This window comes from Calypte anna, chromosome Z (genome assembly GCF_003957555.1).
Source record: "Calypte anna isolate BGI_N300 chromosome Z, bCalAnn1_v1.p, whole genome shotgun sequence".
Classification (NCBI taxonomy): Eukaryota; Metazoa; Chordata; class Aves; order Apodiformes; family Trochilidae; genus Calypte; species Calypte anna.
The window spans coordinates 4165218-4185511 of record NC_044274.1 but is presented as its reverse complement, the minus strand read 5'-3'; the positions used below and the strand labels follow the sequence as shown (position 1 = coordinate 4185511).

The 20294-nt window shown below is 43.9% G+C and overlaps 1 protein-coding gene across 1 annotated transcript in view; it reads right to left on the bottom strand.

The window, feature by feature from the left end:
* LOXHD1 (lipoxygenase homology domains 1) overlaps nt 1-19708 on the bottom strand; it is a 133062-nt gene extending 113354 nt beyond the window's left edge. Inside the window, exons 1-6 of the mRNA XM_030466835.1 lie at nt 19705-19708; nt 19526-19595; nt 18983-19063; nt 17606-17790; nt 3160-3258; nt 1498-1646 (exon numbers count right to left, since the gene is read on the bottom strand). Of these exons, the coding sequence (XP_030322695.1) occupies nt 1498-1646; nt 3160-3258; nt 17606-17790; nt 18983-19063; nt 19526-19595; nt 19705-19708 (588 nt within the window). The remainder of the gene's footprint in view (nt 1-1497; nt 1647-3159; nt 3259-17605; nt 17791-18982; nt 19064-19525; nt 19596-19704) is intronic.
* Nucleotides 19709-20294: the final 586 nt, after the last annotated feature.

Genomic DNA, 20294 nt, shown 5'->3' with positions numbered 1-20294 from the left:
GACAGAAGTGCTGTGCTGGAGTGTCAGAGACTAAAATACATGATGTTCAGGAGAAATATCAACACATAGAATCCCCTCTACCCACTGGTCCTCTTGGAGTTGTTTTTGGCATCTTTATATATTTAGAGGCAGAAAATAACTGAGAATAAGCCACACTGAAAGCCCAGGAGATATGAGAACGTCTAATGACAGGGAGCAGGTTCATCCAGGAGTGACAAAGCTGAAGCCCCTAATTTTTGAAGCCAATTAGATAAACAGATCCACAAACAGTAGAAGATAAGTGGGCCATGGTTTAGCTCATTCCTCCAAGCTTTCAGCTGAACTTGTAAGGCACGAGTTACCTTCCTATTAATCACAAACATCTTGATGGTTCCTGAGATGGAAAATCAGATTAATGGGCTGCCTGCAACTGCTTCAGCAACCTAACCAGAAAAACCATATCATACCATGAAGACTTATCCTGCAATGTGGGTCCCCCCTCCTCTATTCACTACATGGAGCACAGAAGGTCTGTTTTTCATTTTTTGCATTTCTCATGGATCACAATAGCTTTTGGTACAGCATATGGTGATGGTGGAAAAGCATATGCTAATATTTGTATTTGTAATATACATCAAACCACCCTGCTACCTAGGATTTACAAATTCAAGGTCAGATCTTCAGTGGATTAAAGCCAGCTGTGTTAAACTACATCAGCAGAGGCAAGAAAATGAGATGAGGAGAGTCCTGGATGTCTCCTTTTAAAATATTCCTTCAGCCATTTCACTAAAAGCTGAAATTCCTTCATGCCTTAGAGCAGGGTATTAAAACAGGGAGCAAAGTGGAAGAAAAGGACCTTAGTGGCAGGTTTGTCTTTTTTTTTTCCTTTTTTTTTTTTTTTTTTCCCCTGTACCATTGATAAAACACTTAAATTTGTCCAAGGTATAAATCTTTGCATGTTTCCAGTGTGAACAGATTCAGCAGATATTTCTTAGACTCTGGACTCTTTACCACCTTGATAATGAATTAAGCCAACAGAGTGAGGGGGGCTTGGAGGATCTGGTTTGGAGAACTCCCTACCTCCTCTCAAGGAAACTGTAGTGACTGAGACAAAAGAAATACTACTAGAGGAGGTAAATTCAAGTTTAACAACTGGATTTTCTCACTACCACAACATTTTCTGAGATGATCAGCAATTTACCTAAACCAAGACTATCCTTGATTTTCTAATCACCCAATTCGAATTTGTGATTTGGCAATTTAGATGCACCAGAATGGCATGCACCAAGCTGCTGCCAGCAAATCATCAGCAAACCATCTTTGCCTTGCAGAAAGAACAAATGATGAAGAGGATTCTTCTGGAAAGGTGAAAATTGGATTTGCCTTTCTCAGTAACCAGGAACCTGCATCACTGGCAAAAATCCTTGTATTTCTTGGCATCAGACCACTAAGAGGGTAAAAAGTGAGACATTTCAGTCCCACAATCTGCTTATGTTAAACATCCCAGGAGCAACTAACCTTTGAGAGGAACCAGCCAGCAGAGCCACCCTTGTTATTATGACCAATATTAATTTTCCTTAACCTTCCCAGATTTGGGGCATCAAGTGTGAACTTGTCCTCTGCTCCTTTTTCAAAGTTGTCTTTGTCATTGTCCAGTCTCCTCACACCTGAGAAAAATACAGAAAAAACAAAGAGGAAAGGGTTACTGGCACACACATGTTTGTAGATGAAGGAATATTTAGGAATGACACCACTTTCTGAATCAAATATTCTCCAGCTACCAGTTCTCTACAACCCAGATTCAAGGTAAAGGCAGAGGACTTTACATTCTAATAAAAAATGTACCTTTCCCTGAGCACACAAAATACCAGGATTTTCACTCTAATGTAACAGTTAGTTATAGCTCTCAGAGTTTTCAGAAATATATATCCAGATGGTTCTTGCATCTTTTTTTTCATACCACCACATTTCCCTTTTATTTTTAATGTCTTTTAAAACCTCTGAAGTGTTTATAAAAATGCTTTGGTCACAAGCTGCAGATTTGATTTGGACATTTCAAGACACAGGATTCTTCACTGCACCACACAAGGAGGATTTATTTTAAAATTAGGACCCTAGCAGGGGTTTTGCCTTTTCTTGATCTGGCAGGAGCTTGCCCTTATGAAAAGTATTAAAGTGCTGTCCCCAGCTTCAACCAAAGCTGTCCCTGTGAGAGCACTGCTGTGAGTGGTACCAATGCAGGGGAAAGAAATTCATCCCACTTTCCTTAGAAGGGGATAAAACATTTTCTTGGGGTGTTATTCTTCTGTGTAGATATGACAGAGTTCCTGGACAACCAGCTTAGACTTCAGCTCCCACTTTCAGATGTCTCCAGTGAGATAAGATGAATCTCTTCGTAGAAGTCTGGAGAATTAATCAAGGATGAGACGTATCCACTAGATTTCATAATCTTTTCAAGGACACTTAAAGAGACATCATGTCATTTTTTCTTGAATTTGAGAGGATAGGTATAGAAGAGAGAGGATATTTATTAGCTGGCTCTCCAGGAATTTCCACCCACGCTTCTCCATGACATGAACCAGAGAGTTTGGTCTGTGAGGATCTTTTAGTATTAGTCAGTTAAAAATATTTTTCAAAACTAATCTACATTTAAAAAAAAAGAAAAGAAACCACAAAAAAAAACAAACAAAACAAAAAAAAACAACCCACCAGCCAAACTACCACTATTAGTTTAAAGCTGATACAAACCTGGGTTAAAATATCTTTCTGAATGGCCAGGCATGTTCAGCCACAACCTGAAAGGTCAGCATTATCCATCCAGGGCCACAGAAAGATGGGGCATGCAGCCCTCACTGCATATAAATGCACATTGGTGTTGGATCCCCCAGCAGACTGGCACTTACTGGTTTTCCCTGGTGGTTTGTGCTGCATTTTCCCAGGGTTTGGGTTTTTGAGTGGTAGGTATCTACAGCCATGCTCACATCGCAGCTACGACTCCTGTTCCGCAGACGCAGCTCCCAGAAACTGCGGATGTGAGAAACCCCAGGGCTAACAACACCACTTTCTCTCAAGCTAAATTATTCTGCATTTTGCCAGATTGCTGCTGCTGCTGTGTTGTTCCGATCACAGGCCTGCAGAGCAGGAAAAGAATATTTTGGGATATGATTTGCATTTGAATACCTGTGTCGCCTTTCTCACCGAAGATATTAATGAAGACATCTGCATCTGTTCCACTGCCACTAACTTCGCCAGTGAAAACTCGGACCACGTATTTGTTGACTGCAAGGAGAGAGAGGCAGAAATCCCAGTTCATTAATAACTCAATGGCTTGATACAAAACATGATAGTACAAACCAAATCAGGCTGTGCTGATGCTATTTTGAAGCCATCTCTGAACGATGGCTCCCAGATCCTGTACAGTGACCTCTGCAAAAGAAATAAGATCCATAGGCAGAGCTCTGACACTTTGTGTACTCACTGCCCAATGCAAGGGGAAAAGTTCCTGGCCTTGACACTGAAAGCTGAAATAGATGAGAGGGAGGTTCAAATTTTGATGGTGATACATGGCCATTAAATGAACTCAGACCTATGCACCAGCCTTGTTTTCTCAAAGTATCAATGAGTTCCAGAGGCAGACATCTGCCTGAGCTCTGACCTGACCCCTCTGGTCTGAATGCTATCCCAGAGCAAATTCTGCAGCTTATCTTATATTAAGCCTGGCTGGTGACAAGAAGTGCTTTGAGGAAAGGTTTGTGCACACTGCACGAGCAAAAAAATGAAAAATTTGAAGGTGGCCACCCTGCTACTCTGCCCAGTTTAAAAAAAAAATAATAATAACACAATATTTTCTATTTAATGGAGAAACGGGAGTAAAGCCCGGGAGCTGTTGACACTATGAATCTACATCATCATCAAGTAAAGCAAAAAACACACGGGTGAGCCAAACCATGAGCAGTTCACACATAAGTTGTCAGTGAATTTGAGAAGCAAGTTCTTCAGAGGGTTCAGGATAGGTCTAGCTTCATTCCCAAGGGTAGCGATGATGAGCTCATCTTTTTCTGAAACCAGTGAAAAAAACTCCCATGGCCTCCACAGTAACTCTACTTGGGGCAAACATGAGCAGCTCTCAAAGCCTGCTGCCAAAGTCTAGCTGTCTACCTTGTTCCTCCAAGCAAACCCAAGTATGACAGATGGCTTGTGCCACATCTACCATGGAGATCCAGCACTGGGGAGAGGCAGAAAGCATAAAACAACACTGATAAAGATTAATGCAAAATCTACTACCAAAGAGTATATGATGCAATTTATGCCCTCAACAAAGTATATGTACTACCCTGTACTACTGAACCCTTATTCACTGGTACTGCAAATCCTGTGCTATGTCACCTCTTCATTTCTGAGTCCTGGGCATGCTGCTTCTGCAAAAGAAACAAATGCACAGGCCACATCACACGTATCTCTCTTGCAAAAATTAAACTTTTTGCACCATGACCCAAAGTGAGCGAGATTTCCCCTTTGGCAGGTGAAAAGTCGGGGGAGAAGCTTGCCTGGGCTTCCCCATCAACACCAGAAATTCATTCCCTCAGGCAGCAAGAATTATGACAAACCCTGGACTACAACTCCCAGAGCAGGTCACCTGCCTCCTCCACCATAATTAGTGCATATTAAAAATTATTCAAAAAGGCAGCAGACACTTTGGTGTACAAGCTTCCCCTGAGGCAGAGGATGTGAGAGCAAGCATATGAGAAGCAACTGTTGGACCATCCCCTCAATTAAAAAGATGCTCTGAGCTCCTGCAGTGAGGAGTACAAGGGCAGAGCCCAAACAGAAGGGAGAATCACCTGTCACAGTGTGATGAATATGCTCTGAAAAGGCTAAAAATCAAGCTGACATTCTTGGTGCCCCATCACAAAACATGCCATTACAAATAACACAATGATAAAAATGCAATGTATAGTAAGTAACAAGAAAGAGGAGGGCAGAGCCAGGATCATTTAAGGCAGTGCCTTCATGTTCCTCTTTAACTCTTTTGCTTTGGCTCATAATGTTCTTACAATCTGGCAGTGGAACACCAAGACCAAAGGATTTCATTCTCATTAGTCAAGGAGGGAGCTGGTGCAATTTACAGCTCCCCCTTGGCCACTAAGCTGCTCTAACTACAAGTGACCTGCTGTATATTGGGATCTTTAATCACAGACTAGATTTCTAGAGATGCCTTTGCTCCTTGCAGCTACTCTAGACTATTTATTCTGGTGCCACTGTTTAATTTTCCACTCCAGTTTTCAGGGGCTAGAGGCACCCAGCGGTAGAAAAGGATCTGCAAAAGGACAAGCAGCAGTGAGTAAGGTTAGATTGCCCTTGTAGGATCAATCTTTATACCTCTGAAGTATAGTCCAGAAGGATTCCTGAACACATGTAGAGCACCAAAGAGGACACAGAAAGAACAAGTGAATGAAGAGCAGTCAGCAGCAGTGACCAGAACCAGGGCAGGAATGGCACCTTGTGTAACTTCAGTAGAAATATGCCTGGCCAGCAAGGAAATTCCTGATGAAATGATTTGCCAGACTCAATGCTTTGAAAGGGTTTTTTTCAACATCACTCTATTTCAAATGTAAAGTATATGGTGACATCATCTGACAACCTGCTCAGAACACCAAGTCCTCCCAAAGGGCTCTCTACACACACGATGCTGCTGTCAGAGTGTCAGCATGGAGATCCCATTAATGGAGCTGATTCTGGAGCCCACAGAGTCAGGCAATGATCTGAGTTATCCCCTTGGGCTGGAGGCAATCACAGGGCACTGTGCTGCAAGGGTTTTATGCTGTCCTCTAAAATATGAGCAAGGCTGTGGTGCACAGTATGTGCTTTCATGCCTCTTTGCCATGCTCCTTGATGATGTATTTTCACAGGCAAAGCTACTCCAAGAGCACTAGTGGCCCTAGGCTTATGTCATAGTACATCTCTGCTCCACAAACCACAGGATCATGCCTAATGTGCACTCACCAGATTTTATTTTCCTTGATTTTTTTTTTTTCATGTGTTCCCAGCTCTGAAACCATGTGCCAGTCCCTATACCTGCCCTTCTCAGCTCTGCATGCAGGACAACCTCAGCTTCTCCATCTTCAGGAAGCAATGTGGATCAATCCTGAGCCACGCTGAATTTTTCCCAGTGCTCTCTCTCTCCCTCTCTGAGCAATCCAACACTCAGCTGCAGCAGAGCAAGCAGCTCCTCATTCTGCTCAGGCGTCCTTCTGTGCTTCATCCATCAGCACATCTTACAGAATTACATGGTGGATGTGCAAATTTAAATAGAAAGGGTTGCTACATCTCAAAAATACTGTGAGGATGCATCTGCTAGGAGCATGCACAAAAAAGCTCTCACTGCAGCCAGGCAGGGATCTGGTTGAAGTCAAGCACTCTTTATTTAAGCATGAGTGGATGTTTTTCCCTCTTCTGTGAGCCCTTAAACAGGCATTATTTAAAACAGCAGCCTTCACCTCTTTGAAAAATCCTGTTAGTTTTATTAAAATCTCAACAAATGGCCCTGCATTTGTCTGCAAAAAAGAGACCAAAATATTGCCTGGATTTTTTTTTTTTCCTGAATGCTTCTCCTAGCACTGGGAACATGCAAAGTGCTGATGTACGGGAAGTGAGCGCTGTGACTGCATCTAGCAGTGCAGGCACACAGCAGCACAGGCACAGAGAGGAGCTTTCCTAGAAGCAAAATTAGGAGCCTTCAAGTCACAGACTGCAAGATGCCAAGGGACAGAGGAGCCAACAAAAAATTCAGCAGCAAGAGCAGTAACTATTTTCTGCTTTCTGTCCTCTTCCTGTTGCAACATGCGAGCAGGGATGTCATGTATGGTTGCAGCACCTTCCTTTCTTTACAGCTGGGCATCTGCTCTGCTAGAGACAACCCATCTTTCCCTGACACCTCTCATCCAACACACTAACACACAAAGCTGTTCCAGGGAGGCACTTGCAGGCACTGCCGGGTGGCATCTTAGGGACATGGCCAAGTGGTGCTAACTGATATGACCCCATCGTATTAATTCAGCAGAGGTGTGACAGTCAGGCAGCTTGTCTGTTACTAATCAACTCAGCCACAGCTTTCAGCAGCTCAGAAGGAAGATTAATTGTGCACTGTGGGCTGGAGTCAGGTTCCTTCCACTGGGAGCTGAGCAGTTTATTTTTTTGTGGAGAATTAAGGGTGAAGGGCTGTGATGATACAGGCACTCCAGCCCTGCTCCCAGGGGATGATAGGCATGTTGCTGCAGTCCTCCTTGACCCCCTGTATTCTTTCCATTCTGGTTCCACTGCCATCTACATCCTGAGCAGCCACAGATGCAACACTAACCAAACACCTTTCCCAGGACCTGGGACACACGTGGGTCCTCTCATGAAACCACTCTGCTGACTCTGACCATGGAAAAATGCAAAGACACATCCCAGCTAAGCCCTTCCACCTGCAAGCTGCAGCTCTCTGTCCAGCCATATGGCATTCATCTGTTAATGCCATTTACATAGCAATTTTGTTATCCTGGTCATACGAAATGCAATAGGATGGGATTGCCTAAGGAAGTCTTGTATCTAATATTACCTAGGCCATTAGATAGGGTGTTTATGCACAAGCTGCTGAGTTTGTAGCACCAGAAGCAGGAGACTTAGCCAGGGAACCAAAGGTGACAGTGCCTCATTACCTAGAATCATCACCTCCTGCAGGGCACAGTGAAATCCCTGCCAGACATCCCTGCTGGGTGCATGACCTGCCATGGAGCCAGCCCCTAGCACAGCATCCAGCAGCTCAGAAATGTCACAGCCTTCAGGAGCAGAACACGCTGGGTTAGAAGCAGAGAGCTGAGTCGTAGGCAGCGACGGATTCTTCTGGCAAGGCAACTTTTAGCAATTATCCTTCTGTTTCCACAGTGCTCCCAAGGGTGGCAATGCTTCAGATCCATCCTGTACTGCTCAGCACTGAGCAGGCAGATTTCAGAAGCGAAAGGAGGGAGGGAATGGGAAGGAGAGAGGCACTGCTACTGTCTCTGAAGTGCTGCTGACAAAGAAGTACATTTGTGGTTTAGTATGAAAAGCAAAAAAGGATTGTTGCTAGAGGGGGAGGCAGGGGGCTGGAACTGCAGGCAAAGCACAGCTACAATCTGAGCCTGCCACAGCCCCTGTGCACACACTGGAGAAGGTGGTTTAATGTCCATATGTCTCAGTTCCTCACTGTCAGAACCAGTCAGTCATCCCAGCCCACCAGAAGCTGTCTGACAAAACCTCTTCTTGATGGAAAGTACTGTCTTGTCAAAATGGAAGCTCCTTTATACCACTCCTGACAGCGTGCTCCTCAGGGACAGACAGATTTCTTGTCCAAAGCAGCCTTCAGAAGTCAGGCAGCCCATGTTTAGGGCTGAAAGATGGGATGTGGTCTCCCAGTATATTTGGTTCAGGGCAGGCATTTGAATTTAGTTCTTTGTTCTGGGAGACAGCCCTACCAAACCAGGCTAACAGTACTACTTCCTAGATGAGATTCTCCTGATTTTCTCGTGAAGATGCCTTACTGCCTCTTTGTACAACAGAGAACCATCTCTGCAAACACTACAGAGAAGAAAATTTGCCCAGAACTAACCATTACTACTCTGTCTCCTGCATTACCAGGAGACAGATACAGAGAGCAACACAGAATCAGAACCAGCAGAGGAACCAGGCTAAGCTCAGCAGGACCCATCTCTGTCTCAAAAGCATGGCCCATCCTTGCAGAAAGCAACTGCACACAGTTAAGGAAGAAAAATTTTTTTCCACCCAGGAAAGGGTTGAATTCAAAGGGTTGCTTTAGAGCTTAAAAATAATTGCTTTCTGTCAAGGATAATTGACAACTATCTTTCTTAATGAGCTGTGCTTTCAGAGGTGGTGAAAAGCTCCTCCAAGCAAGGGTTCAAAAGGGAAATGCAGATTATGAGCACACCTGGAGGGCAGGGCATCCCTATGAAGAGAGAACTTCATGTTGCTCTTGGCCCTGAGGACCTCTGGCAGACCAGAGTTAGCAGGGGAGAAAGGCTGAGGAGCATTTGTGTGGTTTTGAGGTGCACCTTGTCGGCGGCACCTCAGGGAACGCGAGGCTGGTGTGACCACTTAGCTCAGAAGAGCTCTCTGAAAGTGTGTTCTTAGGAAACAGATATTATTGCTGCCACCTACAGAGGCATAAGGCGTGGGAAAAGGAAACCTTTATGTTTGCTCTGCTAAATATCACTTTGTCCTCAGCCACTGCCTGGTGCTCCTCCTCATATGAACTCATCTACATGGTCTCCCCGTCCTGCTCCGAGACCCCAAGAGTCAGCCTCATTTGTTGTGAAAACAAAGTATGCATCAAAACAGTTAAAATGTATTAGGATTCATCCTGGATCACCCCCCTGCAAAGCCTGTGAGAGGCAATCTACCACATGCAGAAGTCTTTGCTTGTAGGATATGCTAAACTGATGTTCCTACTGTGACTTCAAAGTGATGATGACATTTTGAAGTGAGCTTTGAGTGACCTTGCTCAAGAGACAGTGGAGGCGCAGTCGCAGAGACATGGAGCTTAGGATGGGGCAACACAACTTGTGACAGCAATGAGGAAATCCTTGTTAACCTAATTCTCCAAGATTTCTCATTATTTTTCATTAGCTCAGCCCCCGAGTGGGAGCCCATTAAAGAAAAAAAAAAAAAAAAAGAAAAGGCAGACAGTTCACTAAAGAAATACCTGCTTAATACCTGCTTCCTACTTCCTCCAGGTGTGCTATTATGAAAACAGCGGAAACAACTGAAAATTAACTCTTGAGTAAAACTTTTCTGCTCAGGATGAAGAGCAAACTAATCTTACAGTAGTATTAAAAATCACACTATTATCACTATGCTTCAGTCTTTCTTTGAATAAATAATATATTCAAATAAAGTTACATTGTTTCAAAACTGGTATGAAATAATTACAACACCTATAAATAATTGGTCAAAATTGTCCCTTATGTTCACAAACATTCTGCACCGTTTTTCATGGGATACATATGCATCTATGTACCAGGAACACATAGAGATATCTCATGCATCTCCATATGTTTCCCTTGAAGCATGAGGCCCTTTATATGAATTACAGATCTCCATTTCCATTCAATGTCTGAGCTCTGTGCATTGTCTTCCTTCAGCTTACCAGTCACCAGTGTTTCTTTTTTATTTCTACATTTCAATTTCTCGTGGTCCTTACTCATCTTTAGAGACAAAACAAGAGCCAAAAAATCCCATTACAAGTAAGATGTTCATAGCTGCTGTGGTTACACATGGTAAAACAAGATGGGCAAAGTTTGCAAGGGGAGTGAAACATGTTTTAAAAAATAAAACATGAAATTTTTTCTTACTCAGTGTGCCAGAGAGCATGAAAATTTTGTTTCAGTGTTATCAGCTGAGTAGTAAAAGATATTACTCCCTCAACAAATCTCATCTATTGAATATCTCAGGATGTAGCAGGGTCCCATCCTTAATAAAGAAGGTATTCACCATTATTGAAAAGCAAACACCTGATATTTATTTCATAAATACATTTAGCTGTGTTTTCCTGTGCTGATTATACACTTCCAGTTTCCAGTGTAAATCAAGATGAGTTTTGATGAGCAGGTAACACATATTAATATTCCATTCCTCCCCTCTCCTACATCCTCAGCAATAATCTTTTTATTTTTTGTGATCATGGAAATTTCCTCATTTTGAATCATGACCCAGGGGAGACAGGAGAGTGACCAAACCCACTCTCCAGGCCTGGTGCTTTGTAAAAAAGAGCTGCAAAGCCCACAGGGCACCATCAACCAGTGCATCCCATCCAAAATGTGGCTCCTTACCAGAGCTTCCAGTGCAAGCACATTACTGAGAAGTATTGGCCAGAGATTTGGTTCATATCCAGAGCACCCCTGAGGGACATGGGTACCCCACTGGAAAGGATTTATCTACTGACTCAATTTTATTCATGTGCATCAGCATCTGCTGCCTCAACTGTTTCCTCAAGTCACAGCCAGGTTGTGGCTTATAAGTCTTAAGTCAGCCAACATTACAACTCCATACAGTGAACTGTACATACAACCCTCCTTGGCAGGGGAAAGAAATAACACAGCTCACATTCCCAGCTAAAATATATGAAGTTTTAGGTCCCAGTGGATCTAAAAACCTCAGAGAGTATCTAGGGCATGGTAACTGTGCTTCCAGGGATGCAGGGATGCTTCCAGGCAGGGAAGTCCATCCCAGGCTTCTTCTTCATGTGCACAGACTGCCTTCACAACATCTCCTAGGATTACCTCTCGTCCCTCTGAGGGAAATGGCTCTGTGTCTCTCCCTGAACTTCTCCTTTCACCCACTATGAGCTCAAACTGTCCAAGTCTTCTCTAGTGACCCCAATAACTTTGCCCCAGACAAGGACAGACCAATGGTTCATATGAAAGACAAATGGATTGGGGGTGCCCTGCAAATCAGCTGAACTTTCCTCATCTGTGATTACAATAGATATTGTTCCCTTTTCCTAAAGACAAAGCCACCCTCTGTATGCACAAGAGTGCAGGCACATTTGTGCCACTCATCTCCCTACCTTTACAGGAATCCAGCTCCTGGGTGCTCAGTGTGACCTTACAGACATCACCCCTCAGGGCATACCCATGCACACTCTCAGATGTGCCATAGATCAGCCCTAAATCAGGCCAGAACTGACTCAGCCACTGACCTTCCAGTTCATAGATGGTCCTTGTCTCAGCAAGGCAAAAAACTCATGCCTGCCTACAAAAGGCCTTGTAGGCTTAGCCCAAGATGCAGCACAGCTACCCCTCATCTGGCCTTGTGATTAATTTTTGAATAAAAATAAAGTAACAAAGAAAAAACAATAAAAAAAGGGAATTTTAAGTATAAAAATGAAACTGTTGGATGCTCTCATCCTCAAGGTCTGGGTGTGCTGCACATTGTGACTGCTCTACTCCTCACTACTGTGCTGTGTAACTCACCCTTTGTAAACACATTAATTTTTAATAGATGAAAAAAAGACTAAATTTTACCCAGGGAAAATAAATCGAGGAGTTTTACAGCCTGAGGTTGCACACATGGTTCTGTCCTGCCATGAATATACATCCTTGAAACAGTTTGACATGAGCTGCTGTCCCAGTGCAAATTTATAGCTCGTCACATCTGATCTTCAGCAGTTCTGGGGTGCTTATGGTCAGAGAGACAGCTGAAAACCAGTCCTTGGCCCTGAACCTCATTTGCCACAAGCAAGTTGGCAAGACTTAACCAAATTTTGACAAGGTAACAAAAATTGCAATTACATAGAAAATTGAATTAATTTTCAGGTATCTGTGCTCTTGAACGTGGTTTTAAGGAACAAGTGGAGAAAGGCTTTACAAGTGGGTATTCTTGCTTTGTCTCCATAAAAGAGCAAGTACAAAGAAAACTGTTTGCTTAGGGAGAAGTTTCAAGGGCAGTCATGAACAGCCAATGAATGTTGGTGGTACCTTAGCAAAATTTTCCCCCTCTTTCTGAGAAAAACTGGAGGTCACACTGAAGAGAGCCTGATGTAGCCTCAGCCAGTTAAATAGTGATCATAGAATCACAGAATCGACTGGGTTGGAAGGGACCTCAGAGATCATCAAGTCCAACCCTTGATCCACTCCCCCCGTGGTTCCCAGCCCATGGCACTCAGTGCCACATCCAGGCTCTTTTGAAAGATCTCCAGACACGGAGAATCCACTACTTCCCTGGGCAGCCCATTCCAAGGGCTGATCACCCTCTCCAGAAAGAAATTCTTTCTCAGCTCCAACCTAAACCTCCCCTGGCACAACTTGAGACCCTTTGTGCCCTCTTGTCTTGCTGAGAGTTGCCTGGGAAAAGAACCCAACCCCCCCCTGGCTCCAACCTCCTTTCAGGGAGTTGCAGAGAGTGATGAGGTCTCCCCTGAGCCTCCTCTTCTCCAGCCTCAACACCCCCAGCTCCCTCAGCCTCTCCTCATAGGATCTGTGCTCGAGTCCCTTCACCAGCCCAGTTGCCTCCTTTGGACCTCCTCCAGCACCTCAATATCCTTCCTGAGGGGCTGAGGGGCCCAGAACTGGACACAGAACTCAAGCTGTGGCCTCCCCAGGGCTGAGCACAGGGGCAGAATCCCTTCCTTGGACCTGCTGGCCACACTGTTCCTGATCCAGGCCAGGATGCCATTGCCCTTCTTGGCCACCTGGGTACACTGCTGCCTCCTCTTCAGCTTCCTGTCAATCCAGACTCCCAAGTCCCTTTCTGCCACTCTGTGCCCAGCCTGGAGCTCCCCATGGGGTTGTTGTGGCCAAAGTGCAGGACCCGGCACTTGGCCTTGTTGAACCTCATCCCGTTGGAATCAGCCCAACTCTCCAGTCTGTCCAGGTCCCTCTGCAGAGCCCTCCTGCCTTCCAGAAGATCCACACTCCCCCCCTGCAACTTTCTGTCATCTGCAAATTTGCTGATGATGGACTCAACCCCCTCATCTAAATCGTCAATAAAGATGACAACAGCCTTTTGTTGGTCCATAGAGATGGCCCATGGACAATTAACATGACGAAATCTCAGCTCCTTTTATGAACTGTGACAAAATGTAGCCTTGCAAGAACATTCCATCTTCAGCCCACCAAATCTTCCTACTCCCTGTCTTGCAGCTGGTCAATGAAAGCTGTACCCATCACACAGAGGGATGGAGAAAGACAGGGCCCCAGTGTCCCTCATGCAGAGGGTGCTGAGCAGCACCAGGGCTGCAGAACATCAGGGAAAGTGAAGGACAACCAAATGACACCCCCCATGGGTGGGAGACATAAGTGCCTGTCCACAGAGTGGCACAAGTGATTCGTGACCTGTCTGCAGCCTGAGAGCTGGATCCCAAACTAAATTTGCTTTTGCTTCTCCATTGGGTCAGTAGTTCTTCCTAGTGCAGCTACAAGCCAGTACAAATGCTCTCCTCCCCCTCCACTTTGGTAGGACATCAGACACCCTCAGAGAGATCTGAAACCTCCAGCACTCAAAGGAAAACCAGCACCTGACTTCAGTTTTGATCTGGTCCCTTGCACAGAGGCTCAGACACTGTCATGCAATCCTAAGGCTTCATAAATTCAAGTGAAGCAGCATTAGGCCTAACAGTAGCTCTTGCTTGTAATTAATACCTGTCATGTAAATTAATCCGGGCTGCCAATAGCAGCTGCTGGGTAAATAAGAATCTGTGGCTCTGCCTCTGTCAAATGACTCTAGGCATACAATGCCATGGATGTGAATACAGGGAACAGAGGATCATTCAAGCAAGAACAGTTAAAATGTAACCTATTCTCCATGAGAAATGTGTGGCATCCAGCAGAGAACCTGAAAGGAGACCTTTAATTCAGATAAGTAAATTCCACCACTCAGGCATCTGCAGTCACTAAGTATTCCTGCAGTCCTCAGTAGCTCTAGTTGGACCACGAAAAGAATTCCACATTTTGTGTGTGCATCCAGTTTTCTTACTATATGTTCACTATTTTTCTGAACATACACTTTTCTGCAATTTTTCAAGTGTTGAATGCCAGATAGGTTGAGGCTTGGAGAAACTTCATCTAGTGGGAGGCATACCTGCCCATACAGGAGGGTTTGAACTGGGTGGCTTAAGGTCTGTTCACAACCCAGACCATTCTGTAATTCTGTGATTTTATGATATTTAATTTCTCTATTTTTTCCCCTTTAAATTAACCTCTTCAAAGCTCACAGCCCTGCAGGGATTCTCCAGCTGGCCTGAGCTCCTCACCAAGAAAGCAGCTGAATCTCCGCATGGCTTGGTAGCTTTTGGTACAAATACCATCAGCCCCCTTCAAATATGTTTCAAATGTCCATACAGAGCTTCAACAAAGTCAAGATATGTAAAAAAAATTTTCATTATTCTCCAGTCCACATCGTATGCATGTGACAGAGAAGGCACACGTCCCAGCAGTGACCTCCAGTTCAAGAGAGGAAGGTACATCCTCAAGAGAAAGATGAGAAAGCTCTCCAGGAGATGATCAAAAGCTGAAGATGGGCTAGAAGATGGAACATGGAGGAAACTTGTTTGGTTATCTTCAAAAACATATCACTCTGTGACAGCAAATAGAGCATGAAAGCAAAGCATGAGACTAAGGTCTGCAGCAGCAGTGCCTGGGTGATTTACAAAGAACTGATGAAAAAAGGGGAACAGTGATTGAAGAATATGGCCAAAAAAAAAGAAGTATGACACTAAATACTGCTAATGGGAACATGGACATAATAAGGAGTGACTAGTCTCCCTTTACAGGTATATAAAGTCACCAGATCACATAGTTACTCATTTGTTTAGTAGCTTCGAAAATATTAATAGTCAAAGAGTAAACACCACAGTTTAATCCATTTTAAAGAAACAATAAAACAAAACCAAAAACAAAACACCAAACCAATCAAGTTCAGGGCAAACTACTTGTATGTGCAAGGAAGATTACATCACATTATAATTTCAGACCTTTTTAGATTCAAAGGGAGACAAACGAATTCAGGCAAATTTACATTTGCAGTTGACAGTTCACCTCAGCAGCCTGGGAATGTTTACCTTTCATTAATTATGGTTTAAGGGGATCTGTAACCTGAGACAGCTGAGCTAACCCTCTCCTCTTACAGATTCAGACCTGCCACCTGGAAGGCATCCAACCCTTCACCCGTGCTCCTGGCCCTAGCCCAGATCCCTGCATTCATACACACAGCCACAGAGCATCCAGCCTGTGCCCCTCAAAAGTGGGCTCTTCTCTCTGATAAAGCTGATGAGAACAGATACATTTCTAGCAAATGCCCAGTTAAATCTCTTCTTTCATACTCCTGAGACAGGAGACAGTGTTACTTTCATTTTTCCTGGACCAAGCACACAGTGAGCAGTCGATCTCCAGTCCAAAACCACTTCCCCAGAAGACTGAGTCCTTGGGACTAGCATTTTGGATGATGAAATGCAAAGTTGCTCCAGCACTTTCACTGGGACTTGCACTGATTTCTGCCAGCTGAGAATTTAGGCCACAAATTGTTCCCTGCTGAGAGACAGGTGTTGAACAGGATGGAGGAAATCACATGCATTCCTTTGAATCAGCTCTCCCAGTCAAGAGCAATAACAAACTCAGAGAAAACTGTTGTGTCATTTAAAGATGAGTTAAGATTGAATGGCTGGCTTCCTCCTGGAGGGAACCTCTCATTAGCTGTGCATTGCTTTGACTCTTCCTATGCCTTCCTCAGACCCCTCTGGCCCCTTGGGTGTCCTTAACTTTTCCATTTCACAAACTGAAGAGGTAAAAGAGCAGCAAAGGATTTTAGCACTCACAGCCTCAGCAGTAACTGGGTGGGGGGTTGGCAGAGCATCTCCAGATGTTATCTCATTCCTCTGTGGCACCCACCCTGGAGCAGTCTGCATTTATTTAGACACAGAGATATTATTTGTACACACCAACTCACACACAGTATCTTTTCACACCTATATCTTCAACATAATGAAACTGTTTTAGGAGGCTGTATCTTAATCAGGAAAGTGTGTGTATTTGAAAATTCAGGAATGAATAATGTCATGGTGTTGTGTTTACTAGTAGTGGGAAACAAGGTGTCAATAAAAATAACAATACTTTTTTCTTTCAGAGCAGACACCAATGCTAAAAACACTGAATTAAACCTGGCAGTAAACTATTTTTACCAAAACCCCACTCCTATCAATAACACTACTGCAAAAAATCTCGTTCTTATCCTCAAAAGATGTGATACTAGCAAAAAAACACAAGTTTGTTCTCTTTTGCACCAACCAATACCTCTCCTTTTCCTCAGGCCTGTGCCAGTGGCTGTACATCACTTTCCATGCCCAAATTAAACTACCAGAAAGAAGCTGTGAATTGGTGAGGTCATCAGGAAAACACAACTCGGTTTCCTCACTGGGACTTGCAGATAAAATGCTGACATATACCACCTGAGGCTGGGTTGCTGGCTCTACTTCCAAGTCTCAATCATCTTCCCACTCACATTGCATGCACCATACATGGCCTACACACTGATGCCAATTTGGGAGCACATGTCTGGTGTGCAAGCTGTCCTGGCTTCCTTGTAACATCATTAGCTTAAAACCACCCTGAAAAATAGGAACCCTTTCAATATGGATATCATACACACACAGTCAACGGGCACAGAATTACAGCAAGAAGGTTGGCTTGCTTATGGAAAGGTCCTGCAGGTCATCACCAGAGACTGGAAACACTTAATTTTATACACAGGCCTGCAGCCACACTACTTCTTCTGGTAATACATAATGATACTGGCTACATGTCATAGCTGCATGTAGTCACCCAATCCATTTTAAAATCACCGAATCCTTCACCAACAAACTGAGCTTCTCCAAATAGCCATTTATCCCACTCTAGGATGTCAGTTCAAACACTGGAGGAAGGAATTTCCTCCTCGAGGCACTGTGCATCTTCCTATTTCCCTCTCCACTGACTAAAAAGAAAACAAATTAGCATGGGCTGCATGATTTCTTTTTATAGGGCTGAAAAAATTCCAAAAGTCGCGCAGAGCTTTCAAGGCACCAGAAAGAAAAACCCTTACTTTTTGGAAAAACCCTTACTTTTGGGCACATCCATGGGATCCAGGCTGCCAACGAGGTCTCTGACGTAGAGTCCATCCCCATCCTCCTTGCTGAGCCAGTTGTTGCAGGGGAAGTAAAACCGGAGGTGAGGTCTATTCATGTCGGTGACAATCACACGGTCAAGGAACCAGCCCGCGTTCAGCCCTGTGTTATCGTGCTCTATCCTACAGGAAGAACAACCCTGGGTTTCATATTTGGGATCAGACTGCCCACTAGCACTCTAATTTTGTGGAACCATAGAATCATGGAGTCATAGTGAGGTTGGAAGGGACTTCAAGGAGCCAACCCTTCTAATATTATCACTTATCTGAGATGTCTCGGCACCCCATTGAGCTGAGACTTCAAACTTTCCAAGGTGGGGGAATCCATCCCTTCCCCTGGGAGACCATCCCAGTGTCTGACTGTCCTCAGAGTGAAAAGTTTTCCTCTTGTGTTCAATTGGAATCTCCCCAGGAGTAACTTGTGCCCATTGCCCCTTGTCTTGTCCATGGGACTCCTTGTAAACAGGGAGTCTCCATGGTCTTTGGAACCCCACTTTAAGTACTGGAACAAATTTTTTGTTTCAGGAATATTTTACATTAGGCAAGGCTATAGAAACTATACACAAAATAACTTCTTATGCCTGGCTAGACGAAGTGTTTGATAGGATTTATGGGGTTTTACAGGGTATTTTGTAAATAACAACGCTCATATATATATATATATGTATATGTATAGGTGTGTGTGTATTCAGGTGCTATCACAGGTGATATGGAGCTACTCTCTGCAAGGGGATGCACACCAACACACACACCCCTGGACATCCCTTCAGCATGTGCATTCATTCACCTTACACTGCATATGTAAAATGTGAGTGACTCTCTTCCAGCCCTGTATCCATTCTGTTCTTTCCTCCTCTTTACTGTGTTTTATCCGCCCCTTCCCTCTTTCCCAGCTCTCTTTGTACTACTTAACTAATTTTACATTTTATTTATGTCAGTCAGATTGTGGTTACACATAGTTATGATCATTTACATGACACTAATTTAGCAAAAGAGGATCAAGAAACACTTCTACCTCCACTGGGACAAAAAAACCCAACAAAACAACAGTCCTAAATGCTCTTCTCTGTGATTGTATTTGATAGAAATATAATTCTTGGTGGGGAGCACAGATAGTTGTAAGTAACACAGTAGGTGATTTCATGCTTCAGTTAAAATCTTAGGCAGTAAACAAGCTTTTACCACCCCTTAACTTCACCTTGATGAAAGCATGTTAGCGAATAATGAATAAAACACAGCAACGCCAAAGCCTCTGCAGCCCATCCGATTATCAGCTCGCTGAGCAGGTACCATGATGGCAACATTCTGTGGGTACCTTATTTTCCTTATTTGTCCAACGTTGTTGGTTTTCACTCGGAACACATCTGTCTTGCTCCTCTCAAAGGCAGTGCTGCTCCTGAAATACACACACACCGAGAGCCGTGGTGAGAGAACGGCAAGCACACCTCGTGCCATGACAGAGTGCTACTTATTCAGGATGTCATTCCTAGCACTGGACAGACCTACTTTTTTTTTTTTTTTTTTTTTTTTAATGTCCTCTTTCCCAGGACAGGTTTTGGATAGCTCTAAATATTGACAGACTTTTTCCTTCCATGAGTCCTTCCAAAAACTGAGACGGAGGCTTTGGGAGAAATGCAATGCTGGCCCAAGCAGATGCAAACCTTGGATCACATTCCATATCACCTCCAGGAATAAAACATGACAATTTAAAAAAAAAAAAAAAATTCCTCAGCTAAATTACCATCAGAGGTAAGGGCTAGGGGAGCCTGTAACTTCCCTACCAAGTGGTTTTCAGAAGGATCTGAAAATAGTCTTCACTGAAGATAATTCATGGCAACACCAATGAAGCCAAAATTACATGAAGAAGTCCAGCTTTTTGATAGCATCACATCTGTGGTTCCTCAACACTGCCAGCCCACCCACAGGATCTAAAACACAGAGGTAACAGCAAAAAAAACAGGGACGCTATAAGTTGCTCCCCTCCAGGGTGACGGGAAAGTGCTCATTAGGAATGGTCAAGTCAGAGCTTCATTTTGCCCATGTTGACCAGCCCTTGTCAGTTGATCAACAGGAATGACCCTGGTGAATATGGACCACTGAACATCCACCTCAGTTGCTTTGCAGGGCTTCAATATGCTTTTTATCTCTGATCCCCAGTGCTAGAGCTGTTCTCTCCTACCATCTTAGCCCCTGGACATTGAGTGGACCTGTTCCTGGTGATGGAGTGAAGGGGTTCTGTAGCCCAGGAGGTTCCTTGTGGAGCTGCAGATCTGCCCAGAGCTCAGCCAGAGACAAAAGCATCCAACCCCATCAAAGGTTTCTTTCCACACCCGTCTGCAGAGTTCTTTTACAACCACTAAAAATTCCTTTAGAGCTTTGTCCTACAATTTATGCCTTGTTCAAAGCAAAATGAATGTAGGACTAGTTTAGTTTTGTCTGTGTTTTGGCTTGTTTGTTTGTTTGTTTTTGTGAAGTGTTAAGCATGCAGCTGGTATTTCACAGGTGCAAGTGGAAGGCAATATAAAGTATATTGGCCTGGGTCAGGCAAGGGATGTAGAATATAATTCTACCCTTTTAGAGCTCACACTGTCCACAGGAACACTATGAATAACATCAAGAGAAACCCA